Source organism: Dermochelys coriacea, chromosome 5 (genome assembly GCF_009764565.3).
Source record: "Dermochelys coriacea isolate rDerCor1 chromosome 5, rDerCor1.pri.v4, whole genome shotgun sequence".
Classification (NCBI taxonomy): domain Eukaryota; kingdom Metazoa; phylum Chordata; order Testudines; family Dermochelyidae; genus Dermochelys; species Dermochelys coriacea.
Genome location: NC_050072.1, coordinates 47,141,862 through 47,160,628, shown reverse-complemented (window position 1 = coordinate 47,160,628; position 18,767 = coordinate 47,141,862). Strand labels below are relative to the sequence as shown.

The following is an 18,767-nucleotide window of genomic DNA, read 5'->3' as shown; positions in this document are numbered from 1 at the left end:
TCTGTTCCTGCACTGTCCACCTATATATTCTCCTTCTTACAGAAAACGATCACCCAGAGGGATTTGAGGACAAAAAAGCTCTTGCCAACTGCTCCTCCAGGACTGCTCTCACCAGCTATTGCTGCTCCCAGATATCCAGAAGCAGCTGCAAATTTAACTTCCCTAGGTTACGAACTTAAGCAATAAGGGGCAGGTAACTGTAATTCACAACATGGATATAATCTCTAGCCCTGCTGCTGCTGTTTTCCCCACATCCTATATGCACTCTCTCTTATCCAGGTTGATTCTCTGTAGGCTAGTACTCATTTATGCCACAGTCTCCAAAAGACACTGGGTAAATTGTGTAACTGTATTGACAGACTTAAAAAGATTGGGTATCATCTACCAATAGACTGAAGACAGTGCCGGATTTAGGGGAAGGCGACCAGGTGACCACTGAGGTGCCAGGCGTGGGGGACGCCAGGCTCGGGGTGCTGGTTTTGTTGTTAGCGACAAAAGGGAAAACAGAATGTTTGAAGTCAAATGTTTCAGATCTTCCGTATGTGGATTCATTTTTCACTAACCTCCTAAAATGTTCTGGACCTTTGTAGAATCTCGTGGAGCCTTCCAGACTTTCTGAGAACTACATTTTCCTTGAATCTCCTAGAATGTTGTCAGCCATGCTCTCACGGGAAAATAAGGGACACAGTGTCACCAGTCCCGCAGTGAAATATAAGAACGAAGTGGAGTGAGAGCCCACGTGCGATATTGTGAATCTTGTTTTATTGTGTAATTGTGGGGGGAGGGTGCCAAAGACGCTCCTCGCGTGGAGTGCCATATGGTCTAGGGCCGGCCCTGACTGAAGATGACACAACCTATACTTTCTCAGTAATCCTTCGATCAGCCCAATAAACACACTGAACAAGAAGGGTGACAAATTGGAATCCTGTATGAGAGAGACAACAGGACAGATGAACAGTTACTCTCCGGGATCACTCAGAGAAAAGAACAGAGCAACTCCATCTGCCCCTACCATATAGCCCCATGTAGCATGTGGCATCTTCACCTGCTCCTGATTATAAAAATTATGTACCTCCTATATGAGAACATAAACAATCTTACATCATGTATTGCATCACAACTGAGTAACACAGCTCAGATTTTGAATACTGAGTACAGAATATTCATAGTGAACTGTTTATAATCAATACAGAGTAAAAAAAAAAAGCAAAAATTAAAAATAAATTGGAACGACTCTCTGAGGAAGCTGTGATCTGCTGGTGAATATTCTATGAACCGAGAAACAGGCTTAAATGTACTCACTCAGTTTCAGCAAAGACCCTAAGGAAGAACAAAAACTAGAAGAGGAGCTCTGTGTGGTGGATCTCTGCAACCAGATGGAACCCCCAGTGACTTCAACAGGGCTCCTCACTGTACAGGGGTCTACCTGGCCAGAGCTCAATGCAGGAACTTTGTAGGTGAGGCTATGCATACCAGCTGATTGAAAGTCTTGATATCTTTGCTTATAAATTCCGGGGGAGAGAGAATAAAGGAAAAACAACATTTTCTGTAAAAGCTGCCCCTACTGCAAGCATGTCATAGTTTCGTTTTTTTATGCTATGCTCAGGTACTTCTAGTTTTGTATGGTCAACTTGGGGGTCCATAGGTGGGTGGGTATTTGTTTGTTTAACACCATTTTTATATAACCAATTCTCTCTGGAGCTACAGACAAACCTGTTGGAACAGGCTCAGCTGGAAGCTGCTGCTTTTCTCGTAGCTCCCAAATGCGAACACTGCCATCTTCTGAACATGATATCAACTGCCTGTCCAACCAAATGAGGAATTATATTGAAACAGAATAAACGTGGATACATATTAGCACAAATCGACTTATAAAATTTCACTACAAGTACAATAAGTCCCGCAATTTTATTACCAGTATCTCTTAAGAATTATTATTTAACATGATGCTGAGAGATCTCTTGCAAAAGGACAAATTCTAGTGAACTCAGGAAAATTAGTATAAAACTATATAAATCTGCAATCCCATTTAATGCTTTTAAAAACGTATTGCTTTATAAAAACAAATGTAGGTCTTGATCTGCAAAGACTAATGCATATGTGTAGTCTTAACAACTTTAAGCATGCAAGTAATCCAATGGAGTGAGTCTACTCACTGCTTAAAGTTAAGCACAATGCAAGTGTTTGCAGGATCAGGGTTTTAAACAAATGTGAAAAGATATTTCCATAATGTAGACTAATTATTTTGCTAGATTTGAATTTAAAAAAGCAAAAAGGTATTTAATTTGGAAGCTGTGTACTAAGTATGCTGAATTCTATTATTCCACATTAAATTATAATGGTGTATTTTCAAAACGGAAAACAATGCTTTCTATTTCTTAAGGGCAGATCAAGCCAAAGATCAGGTACCCTATGCTGCCTTGGGAAGTTAAATGTAGCTCTGCAGGTTGTTTCTAGCCATCTTTCTGAGCCTTGCATTTCTTTACTGCATTACAAAATTTACCATGACTTGTACCTGTTTGGAAGTTTTGCAATGTGCAATACAATGGAGTCATGAGCAGTTCTCTGGCAGGCAATCACACGCTTCATTTGAAGGTTATAGACATATATGCCCTTCCCAACAGCAGCAAACACACACTGGAAAGAAAATTCAATAGAACATCATACAGATACAGACATAAAACTATTACTTTGTGTAATAGATTTCCAGTGGTACTACGACATCATAAACCACCACTACCGGGCCCAACCTATCCTTTTAACCTGAATTAATGCACTGCCTTCTGAAGTATAAAAATATCAAACAATTGGGAAAGCTTTGACACTTCCTGGATGAGAGAGGAAGATTGCTTAATGGGTAAGAGACCTTACATATCATCGCCCCAAAATTAGTACAGCATAAAAATGTACTTGTAATTATACTTGAATTCCTCTGTATGCTGAATTCCAAGTTGGCTACAGTGATATAAAAAATTCACAAAGTGCAGCAATTGTTTCTTTTATGGAATATTTTTATTCAAAAACGTTTTAAACTATTGTGAGAGGGTGTGCTCCCCACACAGATTCTTCAGGGCAAGCTGCACAGATGAGTTACTCCCTGGGAGTAGGAAGTGATGAGAATGGCAAACCTGGAGGAGTGGGGAAGGCAAGGAGGTATGGAATCGGCTCAGAGAAAGGCAGCAAAATGCAGGGAAGGGACCTTGGCTGCTGTGTAGAGGGTCCTTGAGCCAGAACCTGGAGTAGAGGTTGGGCCCGGTGGCACTGTGAGACAGTGAAGCAGAAGACTACCTGAGACTGCTGGAGAGCAGGAACCTTGATGCACTCCTCCTGGAAGGGAAAGCTACTATAGTGACCTGGCCAGATGGCTCAGTCATGCAGAGGACACTGCGGTTCCTGGAGCAAGAGAGGGGTTGTAGAGGAGAAACTGATGGGGTGTAACAACTGGAAGGAGCATTAGCCTAAGTGAATTAATCCCCAGAACCACCAGGAGGCAGCACAGTCCATCGGTGACTAGAGCAACCCATCACAAATTGATGGAGAATGTGGGCAGGATGGTCACCTCTGATGCAAGGGGTCAGTAATGGACTGTGCCTCACAAGATCCCCCAGGTGAGGGACAGAGAGACACTAAAATGCGGTTGAACCCTGCAGCAAGGGTATATAACAGAGAGAGAACTGCTAAGTGAAGGCAAAAATGGAAATGCCCACAGTACAGACTTTCTTTGCTGAGGGAAGATGTCCCCTACTAGGGTGGATGCCAGAATTGCTGCTCCCACAGTGGGAAGATAAGAAGCAACAGAGGTGGGTCCCTGCTACGTGGAGATAGAGAACCTGCAGAGACTGTGTGAAACCCAAGTCTATTTACAAGACTGTATGGTGCAGGTCACTTGTCAACAGCAGCAGCTGTACAGAATCCTTCACGAAAGAAGCAGGAGGAGTTATAAGGGCCAGGAATGGGAAAGGTGCTTCAGGACTAGGAGGCCAGAGGCCCAACCCGAAAGTGTTATGGCTATGGGAGCAGGAGGCACCTGAAGAGGGAGTGCCCCTATTTGGAGGGAAGCAAAGAGCCCTTCCAGGAGGCAAGGACTAAGGAGAGGGCCCAGAGAACACCACCCAATAAGTGATTGGGTTGGAGGAGGACCTGCTTTTGGTGTGGTAGAAAGGGCTATATAAAGAGGCATTGACCCCACAGGGAAAAGAGAGCTCAAAAAAGGGCAACGGCCTGAGGCAAGAGAGAAAAGAGTCAGAGGCCTATAAGGAGCTCATAAGAATAGTGGAGAAGCCCAAAAGGCAGGTAAAGAAATGTAAGGGGAAGAAAGAGCCTCTGCATTAATAACTGTCCTCCCTGGGGGCCTAACACTGAGATAAACCACAAAACAGTGGGAACTCAGAGCCTGGCAGCAAGGAGGACTCTGAAGGGATGGTCCAGGTGAGAGAGAAGCTGTTAACTGCAGAGCAGGCCTGGGTGGAGGCTACATAGGACCTGCAGTTCCAGCAGGAGAAACTCAGAGATGCTATGAGAGATAGGTCTCTGACCATGAGCTACAGTCTAAGGCCTTGTCTAGAGTATGAAATTAAGTCAATTTTTAGAAACCGATTTTATACAGTCAATTGCATATGTCCACACTAAGCGCATTAAGTCATTGGAGTGCGTCCTCACTACCATGGCTAGCATCAACTTACAGAGCGGTGCACTGTGGGTAGCTATCCCACAGTTCCTGCAGTCTCCACTGCCCATTGGAATTCTGGGTTAAGCTCCCAATGCCTGATGGGGCAAAAACATTGCAGGTGGTTTTGGGTACATGTTGTCAGGCCCCCCCCGCCTCCCTCCCTCCGTGAAAGCAACGGCAGACAATCGTTTTGCGCCTTTTTTTCCTGGGTTACCCATGCAGACGCCATACCATGGCAAGCATGGAGCCCGCTCAGCTCACCATCACCGTACGTCTCCTGGGTGCTGCTGGCAGACGCAGTACTGTATTGCTACACAGCAGCAGCTCCTTGCCTTCACGGCAGATGGTGCAGTAGGACTGATAGCTCTCGTACATCTCCTGGGTGCTCCTGGCAGACCTCGGTGAGGTCGATTAGGGACTCCTGGACAGACATGGCTATCCTCCTCTTAGAGCACCGAATGGGAGCCAGAACTCCAGGTCATTCTCTTCTTTAAGTTTCGTCTCATGGATATTCAGTCCTGCCTAGAATATCATGCAAACTGGAGGCTTCTGCCTCAGGCTGCTCTCCCAGCCGACAGCACCGCACGGTCACACCTACCCCAGCCTACCCCTTGCTCCCGTGGCTCATGAAGCCTGGACAGTAGTAAGGAGCAGTTCAACTATAGGCTGAGCAAGTGCAGAATGGTGATAGAATGTGCCTCTGGATGTTTAAAAGCTCGCTGGCTCTGTTTGCTGACTAGGTCAGACCTTAGCACAACCAACATTCCCATTGTTATTGCTGCTTGCTGTGTGCCCCATAATATCTGTGAGTGTAAGGGGGAGACGTTTATGGTGGGGTGGGAGGTTGAGGTAAATTGCCTGGTGTCCAATTTTGAGCAGCCAGACACCAGGGTGATTAGAAGAGAACAGCAAGGCACGCTGTGCATCAGAGAGACTTTGAAATCCAGTTTCATAACTGGCCAGGCTTCAGTGTGACAGTTGTGTGTGTTTCTCCTTGATGCAAACCCACCCCCTTTCTTGATTTTAATTCCCTGTAAGCCAACCACCCTCCCCACTTCGAAATAAAGTAACTATTATTTTGAAACCATGCATTCTTTCTTTGAAATGAAGTAACGGACAAGGTAGCCCAGGTGGGGTGGGGGAGGAGGGAAGGACAAGGCCACATTGCTTATTGTAGCTATACTAAAAATCAAAATGTTTGAATGACAGTCTTCTGTTGCTTGGGCCATCCTCTGGAGTGGAGTGGCTGGGTGCCCGGAGCCTCCCTCCCCGCGTTCTTGGGCGTCTGGGTGAGGAGGCTATGGAACATGGAGAGGAGGGTAGGCGGTTATACAGTGGATACAGTGGGGGGTCTGTGCTCTTGTTAGCTTTCTTGCAGCTCCAACAGATGCTTCATCATATCAGTTTGCTCCCCCAACAAACGCTTCATCATGTCCGTTTGCTCCCCCATTAGCCTCAGCATCGCATCCTGCCTCCGCTCTTCGCACTCACTTAATTCTTTCCTGGCCTCTGCCAATGAATGCCTCCATGCATTAAGGTGTGCCCTATCAGTGCGGGAGGACTGCATAAGCTCGGAAAACATGTCATCGCGAGTGCGTTTTTTTCGCCTTCTAATCTGCAATAACCTCAGGGACGGAAATGATAGGGGGAGCGAAGACACATTCTACTCTCTACAGTTCTAGGGGGACTGCATGGTCACCTGTGCTGCTGAGTTCGCCACGCTGACCAAACAGGAAATGAAATTCAAAAGTTCCCGGGGCTTTTCCTGTGTACCTGGCTAGTGCATCGGAGTTCAAAGTGATGTCGAGAGCGGTTACAATGGAGCAGTCTTGGATAGCTCCTGGAGGCCAGTACCATCAATTTGTGTCTGCACTACCCCAAATTCAACCCAGCAAGGTCGATTTTAGCACTACTCCCCTCGTCACGGAGGAGTACAGAAGTCAATTTTAAGAGCCCTTTAGGTCAACGGAATGGGGTTGGTTGTGTGGACGCATTCATTTTTAAATCGACCTAACGTGGCTAAATTCGACCTAACCCCGTAGTGTAGACCAGGCCTAAGACAAGAAAGGGATGACCTGATAGCCCAGCTGCAGCAGTCATGGGTAGGTGATTTAGAGTAGAAGAATACCTGCCCACCCCTGGGTTGCAGCCTTGAGGAAGAGGGCGTGTGATGAGATGTCAAGTATCAGGGGGGTAGCCATGTTAGTCTGTATCCACAAAAACAACAAGGAGTTCGCTGGCACCTTAAAGACTAACAGATTTATTTAAGCATAAGCTTTTGTGGGTAAAAACCCCACTTCTTCAGATGCATGGAGTGAAAATTACAGATGCAGACATAAATATACTGGCATATGAAGAGAAGGGAGTTACCTCACAAGTGGAGAACCAGTGTTGACAGCACCAATTCGATCAGGGTGGATGTGGTCCATTCCCAATAATAGATGAGGAGGTGTCAATTCCAGGAGAGGCAAAGCTGCTTTTGTAATGAGCCAGTCACTCCCAGTCCCTATTCAAGCCCAAATTAATGGTGTTAAGTTTGCAAATAAATTTTAGTTCTGCTGTTTCTCTTTTAAGTCTGTTTCTGAAGTTTTTTTGTTCAAGTATAACTGCTTTCAAATCTGTTATAAAATGTCCAGGAAGACTGAAGTGTTCTCCTACTGGCTTTTGTGTGTTACCATTCCTGATGTCCAATTTGTGTTCATTTATTCTTTTACGTAGGGACTGTCCGATTTGGCCAATGTACATGGCAGAGGGGCACTGCTGGCACATGATGGCATATATAACATTAGTAGACGTGCAGGTGAATGAGCCTCTGATGGTGTGGCTAATGTGGTTGGGTCCTCTGATGGTGTCGCTAGAGTAGATATGGGGACAGAGTAGGCAACGAGGTTTGCTACAGGGATTGGTTCCTGGGTTAGCGTTTCTGTGTTGTGGTGTGTAGTTGCTGGTGAGTATTTGCTTCAGGTTGGGGAGCTGTCTGTAAGCGAGGACTGGCCTTCCTCCCAAGGTCTGGGAGAGTGAGGGATTGTTTTCCAGGATAGGTTGTAGATCGCTGATAATGTGTTGGAAAGGTTTTAGCTGGGGGCTGTACGTGATGGCCAGTGGTGTTCTGTTATTTTCCTTGTTGGGCCTGTCCTGTAGTAGGTGATTTCTGGGTACCTGTCTCGCTCTGTCAATCTGTTTCCTCACATTCCTAGGTGGGTATTGTAGTTTTAAGAATGCTTGATAAAGATCTTGTGGGTGTTTGTCTCTGTCTGAGGGGTTGGAGCAAATTCAGTTGTATCTTAGGGCTTGGCTGTAGACAATGGATCGTGTGATGTGTCCTGGATGGAAGCTGGAGGCATGTAGGTTAGTATACCAGAAACCAACTGACCGCTATAGGGTGGTGTTTATGTGACCATCACTTATTTGCACTGTAGTGTCCAGGAAGTGGATCTCTTGTGTGGACTGGTCCAGGCTGAGGTTGATGGTGGGGTGGCAATTGTTGAAATCCAGGTGGAATTCTTCAAGGGTCTCCTTCCCGTGGGTCCATATGATGAAGATGTCATCAATGTAGTGCAAGTAGAGGAGGGGCGCTAGGGGACAAGAGCTGAGGAAGCGTTGTTCTAAGTCAGCCATAAAAATGTTGGCATACTGTGGGGCCATGCGGGTACCCATAGCAGTGTCGCTGACTTGAAGGTGTAAGTTGTCCCCAAATCTGAAATGGTTGTGGGTGAGGACAAAGTCACAAAGCTCAGCCACCAGGTGTGCCGTGGCCTCATCAGGGATACTGTTCTTGACAGCTTGTAGTCCATCCTCATGTGGAATATTGGTATAAAGAGCTTCTACATCCATGGTGGCCAGGATGGTGTTTTCAGGAAGATCACCAATGCATTGTAGTTTCCTCAGAAAGTTGGTGGTGTCTCGAAGATACCTAGGAATGCTGGTAGCGTAGGGTCTGAGGAGAGAGTCCAAATAGCCAGAAAATCCTGCTGTAAGAGTGCCGATGCCTGAGACGCCTGGGGCGTCCAGGGTTTCCAGGTTTATGGATCTTGGGTAGCAGATAGAACACCCCTGGTCGGGGCACTCCCCACACTGACCCTGCAAAAGCTGAATTGGGCCAGGTGGGCCCAATCGTCTAATTAGGCTGCAAGGGTTTGGGGAGGGGTGGAAGGAGATAGCTTTAGGTGGGACACAGCTACTTACAGAAAAGCTCACCTGTGAGGGACAGGTAGAGCTTTTATCCAAGATTGGAAATTGGAAGCAGAAGAGGCTGCAGGGAAAAATCTGTAGTCACTCCCTGGGAGAAGGGAGGTATGTTTGGGGGGGCTGTAGAGATGAGTTACCTAGAATTATTCCCTGGGAGGAGGGAGTAAAGAGATTGGCAAACCCAGAGGAGTGGGGAAAGCTAGGAGGTATGAAAGTGGCTCAAGGAAAGGCAGCAAGGTCCAGGGAACAGACCTTGGATGCTGTGTAGAGGGTCCCTGAGCTGGTACCTGGAGTAGAGGGTAGTTCCCAGCTCCCCCAGTCTGCCACTGTGGGAGTGGCACTGAGGCGGTGAAGCAGAAGACTACCTGAGACTGCTAGAGAGCAAGAACCTTGATACACTCCCCCAGAAGAGGAAACCACAATAGTGACCTGGCTGGAGAGCTGAGTAATGAAGAGGACACTGCAGTTCCTGTAGCAATAGAGGGGCTGCAGAGGAGAAGCTGACAGAGTGTAACCGGTGGAAGGAGCATCGTCCTGACCAAGCTAATCTCCAGAACCACAAGGAAGCAGCTCCGACCAGCAGGGAGTAGAGCAACCCATCACACTTGCCTAGGCCAATTCTAGTTTAAAACTACATGTAGAAAGAAGAAACTCTAATAAGTAAGTTTAATATTTCAAAGAGCCAGAAGAACTTGTACACAAGATCAATTTACATAAACTACAAACACTAGCAACAACTCTGCAGTTGTGGCACACACAAAAAAGATTATTTATGCCAAGTTCACTGCCAGCTTTGTCACAAATGATTTGACAAACTTTTCTTTCCTCAATAAAGTATCTGAATGAGTTTGCAGGAAAACAGTATGTTCTGAGGTATCTTAATACCATTTTACGGGGTTTGGGCCAGTTTATTTCAACAATTTTTTTATTACTACTATTCTTTATTTATGTTGTGGTAGCATCAAGAAGTCTCAGTAAGGAAGATAAGCCCCAGTGAGCTGGGCTCCTATAATGAAAGATGGTCTCTGCCCCACAGAGTCTCCATGGTATTGCAAAGTCTGGAAGCACTATTGTTTACAGCAGTTATATTATCTCAGCAGAGTGTAGGGATGCTGTACAATTACTAAAACATAACTGTACAATTCCCCCTCATTATGTAATGATGTCTGGTTTGTATAATCACTGTATTCTACATGGATGGCAGCCATTATTAGCCAGAGGGTAGTATTCTGCAGAATCACTTTACAATTATTCTCAATAAATGTAGTGTGAATAGACAGATCTGTCTGGGAACTTTTTCCCAGCATTCCCAGCTGATCTTCTAAATTTGGCAGAACCAAGCATTCGATCTAAAGTGGCCATTTTGTGCCTATTTTACCTTCCTCTCTTCCATCTGATGAGTACTGAGATCCTCTTATGTTTCCCCTCAAGCTTCCCCACTCTTGTATCTCATAAGACAGCACATTCTCACAAACTACTATAGTTCCTCTGGGTCCCACACCCAGAAACAGTTGCCCATATAGAGATGCTTCCTCACTCAATCCAAATAAAGCAGAGATAAATAAAGAACATTATTTTAAAAACAAAGAACATCAAGCTGCATAACAGGGAAATAATTTTGTTTAAAGTATTTAAAAACCCTTTTGACGATTTCCTTCAGGCCAAATCTTGCTCTCTCTGGAGTTCATGTGAACTGTGCAATTGATTTCAATGAGGACTAGCTCTGATCCTTCCTCAAATCCATTTCCTCCTGTCTACAGGCTAGCAAGGTTCTCATCATTTCCACAAGAACTATGCTATATTTGGATTTACATTGGGTTAGCTCACCCCTCCCTCCCAATTTAATTTTGACATTCAAATATATTGTCATTATTCTGAGGTGAGCCTTGTCAACGAGTAAGGAGGGGAGGAGATGAAAATGAGGAGGGAGATGAAGAGAGTAAGGGGGGAGAGCCAACAGGGTTTTTTGGGAACAATTTTTGGTTTTTTGTTAAACAATTTCCCTTTCAACAGTTTTCAAACCCATCTGGGGGATTTTCTCCTTTCACTTAAAACTTGATTTAACTAAACATGTCCTAACAATAACAACTTGAGGATGCTTTATTGCATACAATGTCATAATCATGTCCTGAGCTGAGTTTCTTTGAAAGAATGGGCACCTTTGAGTTATCACTGACACATTATAATAAGCTCTGCAGTTCTGGACCCATCTTTGCAACCTTTTCAATCAACTACATTGATCAAGTCTCTTGGAACAAAGGCAGGAACATTTTTTTTACTACCATGTAATAGACATGTTCACAGTCTGGCACAGACTGTAAACATGCCCTTTGTTTAATTCAGTTTATTAATTTTAAAGTGCCTACAGCTAGAACTGTCTGAGGGGCAAAGTTTGGAGAAGCAACTCAAAAAGTTGGAATAACTTCATTTCACTGAAACAGGCACCTACCTTGTTTGGTTTTTAAAACCAACTTTAAAACAAATTAAATTGTATCTGTTCATTGTTGCCGTCTGCTAGTTCTCAGGTTGAGTCTATTGACTCCCTGTGCTGAACTACTTAGAAAAAGCATTGGTAACTGCTGTAATCTTCTTAGTCCAATGAGCAAAACATTAATATTATTTGTGGCACCTTAGAGACTAACAAATTTATTAGAGCATAAGCTTTCGTGAGCTACAGCTCACTTCATCGGATGCATTTGGTGGAAAAAACAGAGGGGAGATTTATATACACACACACAGAGAACATGAAACAATGGGTTTATCATACACACTGTAAGGAGAGTGATCACTTAAGATAAGCCATCACCAGCAGCAGGGGGGGGAAAGGAGGAAAACCCTTCAAATCAAAGGTTTTCCTCCTTCCCCCCCCCTGCTGCTGGTGATGGCTTATCTTAAGTGATCACTCTCCTTACAGTTTTCAGAGTAGCAGCCGTGTTAGTCTGTATTCGCAAAAAGAAAAGGAGTACCCGTGGCACCTTAGAGACTAACAAATTTATTAGAGCATAAGCTTTCGTGAGCTACAGCTCACTGAAGCTCACGAAAGCTTATGCTCTAATAAATTTGTTAGTCTCTAAGGTGCCACGGGTACTCCTTTTCTTTCTCCTTACAGTGTGTATGATAAACCCATTGTTTCATGTTCTGTGTGTGTGTGTGTGTATATAAATCTCTCCTCTGCTTTTTCCACCAAATGCATCCGATGAAGTGAGCTGTAGCTCACGAAAGCTTATGCTCTAATAAATTTGTTAGTCTCTAAGGTGCCACAAGTACTCCTTTTCTTTTTGCGAATACAGACTAACACGGCTGCTACTCTGAAACCTGTCATTAATATTATTGACTGCATTAATAAATAATATCCAGTTCTTCAGATAGCTGAGTAAATTTTAAACAAACATCACAGTAAACTGAAAATGTTAACTTAAAACACTCTGCTTTCTATTATAAAGTAAACTTCATTTTTTTATTTTTGTTTGTTTTGTTTTGTTTAAGGTTTTTACCTCCGCATCAGATGTTAAATGCTGAATTGAAACTTCATGTTGGTTTTGTGATAATTTAATTTCTTGTTGTGTGACTGTGTGGAAAGAGGGGTCCCATGTGTTGCGCTCACATACTTGACTTATCCACTCCAGTGAATCCCAGACTATAAGCTCACCCACATGAGAGCCAGTCACAAAAGTCAAATCTAGGCAAAAGCACAAAAAGCCGCATATTATAAATAATGCATTTCAAACTAGGAAGCCGCTCTACAAAAGCAACAGCTAAAATGCTGCTAGATAAAACCTGTTTCTAAGTTAGTGATTGGAGTTTGTAGTATGTATTTGGTTAGGTAAAATCCTCTGTCCTTTCAAAGATGTTGGTAATCTGATTTCCTTTTATTGATATAAAATTAAATAAATGTTTTGCAAAACAAATCAGAAAGGAAAGCATTTCAACTTCTGTGATGTATACCATGATAAAGAAAGGCACCAACAGCAGAAGCATGTGCAAATGCTAAGGGTTTTTGTCTTCAACCTGCATGAACAGACACTTATACTTTATTGGTGATTCACTGGATCATCCTCTCTCAGGCAGAATATACAAGTTATTTCTTGGTGTGGAGAAGGGACTATGATAACCTAGAATGTATGATAGGTGGCAGTGTAAGATAGGCATTGTTAAGCACAATTGTAAATTGGGTATGTTGTGAGACAAAGATCATACACTGTTGGGTACGGGGACACAGAGGTGTGAAATCTAGGATGGAAGCACCAGCCAGAATGCTCATTTGGACCTTTGTGGAGGTTGAGTTTGAAGGGTCACTGTTTGGCTCCTGACTAGAGAGGGCCAGAGAGGAAGACTATGATCAGGAAGGGAAGTGTTGCTGGGCTCTTAAAAGATTAGGCTTTCCCTCCTAGAGTAAGAAAGAGAGGTTATCAAAAGCTATTATGTTTAATGTGGTTGAATAAAAAGCTTAACGGTTTCTCAAACCCAGAAATGGGAGAGTAGCAGGGTGGTCACCCACTCCTGCCTTAAGATGCTTAAAACAGCCCGGGGAGAGGAATGTGGCAGGGAAGGAAAAGCAGGGCTGACTGGGAGAAGCAGCCTCAGCTGGGGGCCATGCCCCAATCAGGCTGTGGCTGGCTTAATCAGGGCCCAGCTGGCCCTTATAAGAGGGCAGTGGGCTAGGAGCCCACAGAGTCTTTTCTAGCTGTGGAGGGAGATGGGCCTGGCTGCTAGGGAGCTTGAGAAGGTACCTGGAGTGGAGCAGGGCTGGGGGAAAGCCAGAAGAGCTGGGGAGCTCTGGCCTTGAAACCCCACAGGCTGCAGGCCTAGTGGAAGGCCAAAAAGGGGACTGGGCTTGCAGGGGGAAGCCCATGGGTAGGCAGAGGCAGCAGGTCCAAACCCCCCTTACCTGTGATGATTGGCTTATATACTGCAGTGTGCCCCAGTGAATGGGGGCTCAGTGGTGACTGGCAATAGCCAAAGACTGAGGTGAGGTGGGGATAGTGGGTGGGGGTTCCCTGGGGGGGGGTACTGCTGGGGGCAGCACCCTGGGTAAACATGGGGGCAAGTGGGACACTGGCTTGCACAGGGTGCTCTGGAGGCTGGAAGAGCTAATTCCCTGAGAGGCCAGCAGGAGGTGCTGCTGGGTGAATCTGTACCCCATTACAGGGAGGTGTAGTCAGTGGATTCTGCAGAGCCCTCAACATAGAGTTAGGGAAAGCAGCCAGAATTGCCCAATATTTACAGGTAAATGTCCAAAGAGATTGTACTAGAAACCCAGAGATATCAGTGTTGAACAGTGTGTGTGTGTGTCCATGAAGGGGTGGGTTGTGGTAGCTGGTTTTCCCCCACTTGTGGTTTTAGAGGGTGGGGCTGAGTTGTCTACCATGATCATGACATCATACACAGAGCAGTTAGTGGGGTGCCTTTTTAAACCCAGCATTGTTCAGCTCCTGGGATTAGAACCAATGGAAAACTGGGAACAAAAATCCTATAGATCTTGCTATTCTAAAATCTAAGCTTTCATTTTCCCAGTTTTTCACCACATTGCACCATGGCCTCTTGGGTATTATAACCCTGATGCAAGAAGCTGCTATGCCAAATCTACAGGAATCCTGGGCACAGGTAGAGTTGTGGAGAGGGTGAGAAGCAAGAGAGGGTGTAGTAAGGCCAACATGGGTGCTTCTACAGCAGGGGAAAAATTAGGGCAACTCTCAGGCCTACCCTACCCATCAGCAGGGGCTCTATCAACTCCTGCAGCCTCTGTACAGAGAAGACACATGCTAACTCATTTTGGTGCCGGTACAGGTGCAGGGATGAATCTGGCTCAGACTCCCGAGCTGTTCATTTATTCAGATGGGTTTCAATTAGTATTTAACATTAAGCCAATTTAAAGCAACACTAAAATCACAACTTGATTTTTTGTAAGATTTGAGTGTCCATGATGTGCTGCAAACTTTTTTTCAAAAAGCAACATAACATTACTTCAAACTTCATAACTTCTATTATACCAACCTACCATAATCATCCAAGCTAAGCAATTTTAGGAGGTCACGGAAGGGAATGATAGAATGGTGTTTTTAAACTTCAAATACAGCCGTAGCAAAAATACAATACAAGCCATGAATTAGGATTCTATTCCTGTCATTGACATAGGTTGTGACTAGTCCAAGGCACAGAGGAGCCAATCTGGCTTAGCTTCCCTAACCATATAATAGTATTTCCTTCACCGGGATGTTATGAGGATGAGTTAGTGTTTGTGAAGTCCTTTGATAGAAGAATTTCATAAGCATCACTACATATAGTTTTTAAATTTGACTATCTTCACAACTCTATTTGAGAGTTCCTCTAGAGCTTAGAAAGCTTTGTTCCAGTTATGTGTCTGGCCATATGCAAAATAAACTTCATAGCTGAAAATATTCCACTAATAACCAGAAATACTAACTAATAAAGCATCAGTCTTACCATTGACACTGACCAATGAGAGGATGTTATCTTGATGGTCATCCAGGCGTTTTACTTCAAGGACATCCCAACCTTCAGAGCCCTCTGTGGAAACTACCAACCTAAAAATTACTTAAAGACAGATGGACAAATTTTCTGAATAAGCATCATCATTTGTATAGAGTAAAATGCAGCTCTGGTTAAATGAGGAACGCAACTATGAATCAAGTATGCTTTAGATGACAATGCAGTATGTACTATACAGTTTAGGATAGTCTCTTTTGTGAGGGTTTCAAAGTGCTATGGGCTGCTATGCTCCAGCTATATACTTTTTATCTGCTTAGCAAGAGTTAATGATACTTTGGTGGTGATGTAATATTATACCTGGTCTCCTGCTAATTGGAGTTCTCTTCAGACTCTCACCTCTGAACACATTTGGAAGAGGCTATGTGCCGTGATCTTTTTTTAAAAAAAGACTCCTCATGGATGACAAACATGTAATCCTGTTGTTTTACTTTGAGCTCTGAGAATGTCTAGTTATGTGCTCTGGGTAACATTCCCTGGCTGGCACCTTGCATGCATGTTTTTATGATAAGCAGACTCTAGAGATGCCTAGCAAAGGTAAAGAGTCTGGATTGAGGGCTGGGGAGAGGTGAAAACAAAATGGAAGCTCAGATAATGAGTTCCAGAGCAAGGTTAAGGAGAAATTTATCTTCTGTATTAGAACTAGGCACCAGAGGTGCTAAGCTACCAAAATATATAGAGCTGCTACAACCAGTATGCACACATCTTGTTCTTAGAGAAGGAAACAAGTAGGAACTTGGTATAAAACAATTTTAAAATCAAAAGACCATGATTCATTATCATAAACTTGAATTAACTGTAAATCATAGGCCATTTACTAAGCCATATAGGAACCAGAATGGATCTGTACAACAATGGATATACTAATTAGGTAATAAGACACTGCGCCATGCTGAAATTTTAAAATGACTGAATGCAAGTAACTAAGTTATGAAAGAGACTAGATGCATCATTAAACCACTAAAAAAATTTTAAACTGGAAAAAAGTTAAGCAGCTTAATAAAATATCCACCCTTTAATTTATTTTCCAGCTTGTTTTTGTAAACACAGCCGTTTTCTTTGATCCATTCACATCAGCCCCATTTCTCCTCTTCCCCACCCCCAATCTGCCTGCTTACTTTTGACAGGATATTAGCTTTAGTTCAAAATGCTTTTATCAGAAATGGTAAAATGCCACCTGATTCCTAATTTTGAAACACATAGTAAGCCAGAGAATCAAAAGACCATGATTCATTATCATAAACTTGAATTAACTGTAAATCATAGGCCATTTACTAAGCCATATAGGAACCAGAATGGATCTGTACAACAATGGATATACTAATTAGGTAATAAGACACTGCGCCATGCTGAAATTTTAAAATGACTGAATGCAAGTAACTAAGTTATGAAAGAGACTAGATGCATCATTAAACCACTAAAAAAATTTTAAACTGGAAAAAAGTTAAGCAGCTTAATAAAATATCCACCCTTTAATTTATTTTCCAGCTTGTTTTTGTAAACACAGCCGTTTTCTTTGATCCATTCACATCAGCCCCATTTCTCCTCTTCCCCACCCCCAATCTGCCTGCTTACTTTTGACAGGATATTAGCTTTAGTTCAAAATGCTTTTATCAGAAATGGTAAAATGCCACCTGATTCCTAATTTTGAAACACATAGTAAGCCAGAGAATCTCATCCCACCACAAAAGTGTGGCTGAGACATAACTTTACAGAAAACAAGCAAAAGAAGTTTTTTATTTTGTGGGGTTTTTTTTGTTTTAATAAAGTGCAGTGGCTGTCCAGTACTACAGCTCTAATTGCATTTTGTTACTTCACTTGCAAGAGGACCGGACATTGAGTGTTACTCTCTACCAAAAAGTTGAATGAGAAGCATTCTTAAAACACTAGTTATATCAGTTGTAATATGAAGTGAAAAAAATTATTTTTTTATATAAATAATAAGGCAGCCCAGACTGGGGAAACATGTAGGTAAATATATATATTGGAAAAAACGAGGAAGGAAGGAGCTGATAGAGTGGCATACAGTTTTGATAAAATGCTTCAATCCATGTGTTCTTGCAAGCTAGACTTTCTTATATGCAGTAAACCTCTTGAATATTTTGAAGGTTGTGGAAATTAAGTTGAAATGTAATATACTCACTCAACTCTTTGCCAACAGCTGCTGCAACACAGTTTTTAGGCAATTCAACCAAAGCACTGATATCTTTAAAAAATCCATAAAGAAAGGAAAGGTTGTTTTCCATACAAATATAATGCAGTTGAGAAATAGCCCTTCTTTCATAATTCTAAAAATTAGGGATTTTAATATAAGAAAGATTAGTTCCACATTCTCAACACACAAATGAGAGGCAAATTGATATCACGTATGTACTGGCAACACATACACTGTTAAATATATTTTCTATGATTTATCAATTCATATATATATTTCAAAACATTTTAACAGTAGCTTTTTACAAACAATGTTCATCTTTAGTAAAGACAATGGACTAGATCCTCACCTGGTGTAAATTAGCAAGTCTCCATTGGCTTTGATGGAGTTATGCTAATTTACACCTGCTGGCTCTCTAACCCTGTATGTTTTACTTCCTAATTTAAAAAAAAAAAAAAAAAAAAGTTAGACAAAAAACAGGCATATTCTGCCACACTACACCACTCACATTATTTTAAACACGGTTGGCCTGATCTCCAGAAATGCTGAGTCCCACTGAAATTAAAGGGAGCTGCAGGTATACAGTGCCTTTGAAAAAAATCAGACCATATGACAAAATCTCTTGTAATGAGGGATTTTGTCACCATTACAACTGTAAAATGACCTAAATGCTTGTAGTCTTGTGGAAAGTGTTGGACAAATTTAGAACATGAGGGCATTCAGCACCGCACAGCATCAAACCCTTCCTCAGGAAACTGTCCCATAAACTAAGAACAGCAGTGGTTTGTGACTGTCCACCAGACAACACTATATACACTTTAACAGGTTTACAACTGTTGTTTTTATTAGCCCAATTACAAACTGTTGGCATTGTTTGTAGCTCTATGCTATACAGATAAGATTGTATGATTTGGGTGCATTTTTAATTAGCATTTCTTTTTATTATATGTGCTGTATGTAAAATATAGCACAGCTGATTTTTATAGGTAGTTTGAGTCCATGAATAAGGTAAATCAATATATAGTTAAATTTGTATGCCTTTACTCTAAATTTCTATTTCACATTGTGTGTGTATACATAGAGACACACACACAGAAAGGCAGATAAAGCATATTTGTATAGATTTATCTATTCTAATTTTGAAGATCTAGGATTACACATACTTATGCAGAATAGCAACATACAGATAGATAGTACTCCTCTAGCAATTAAGTTAGAATAGGTATATTCATATAAATGCAGTGATTA

General features: G+C 42.7%; 1 protein-coding gene across 2 annotated transcripts in view; it reads right to left on the bottom strand.

Annotated features, from left to right (window-relative positions):
- WDR41 (WD repeat domain 41) overlaps positions 1 to 18,767 on the bottom strand; it is a 42,156-nt gene that overhangs the window by 5,684 nt on the left and 17,705 nt on the right. For both annotated transcript variants that reach the window (XM_038402080.2, XM_038402081.2), the window contains exons 7-11: positions 17,508 to 17,570; positions 15,302 to 15,412; positions 12,352 to 12,536; positions 2,516 to 2,637; positions 1,714 to 1,802 (exon numbers count right to left, since the gene is read on the bottom strand). In XM_038402080.2, coding sequence (XP_038258008.1) covers positions 1,714 to 1,802; positions 2,516 to 2,637; positions 12,352 to 12,536; positions 15,302 to 15,412; positions 17,508 to 17,570 — 570 coding nt within the window. The remainder of the gene's footprint in view (positions 1 to 1,713; positions 1,803 to 2,515; positions 2,638 to 12,351; positions 12,537 to 15,301; positions 15,413 to 17,507; positions 17,571 to 18,767) is intronic.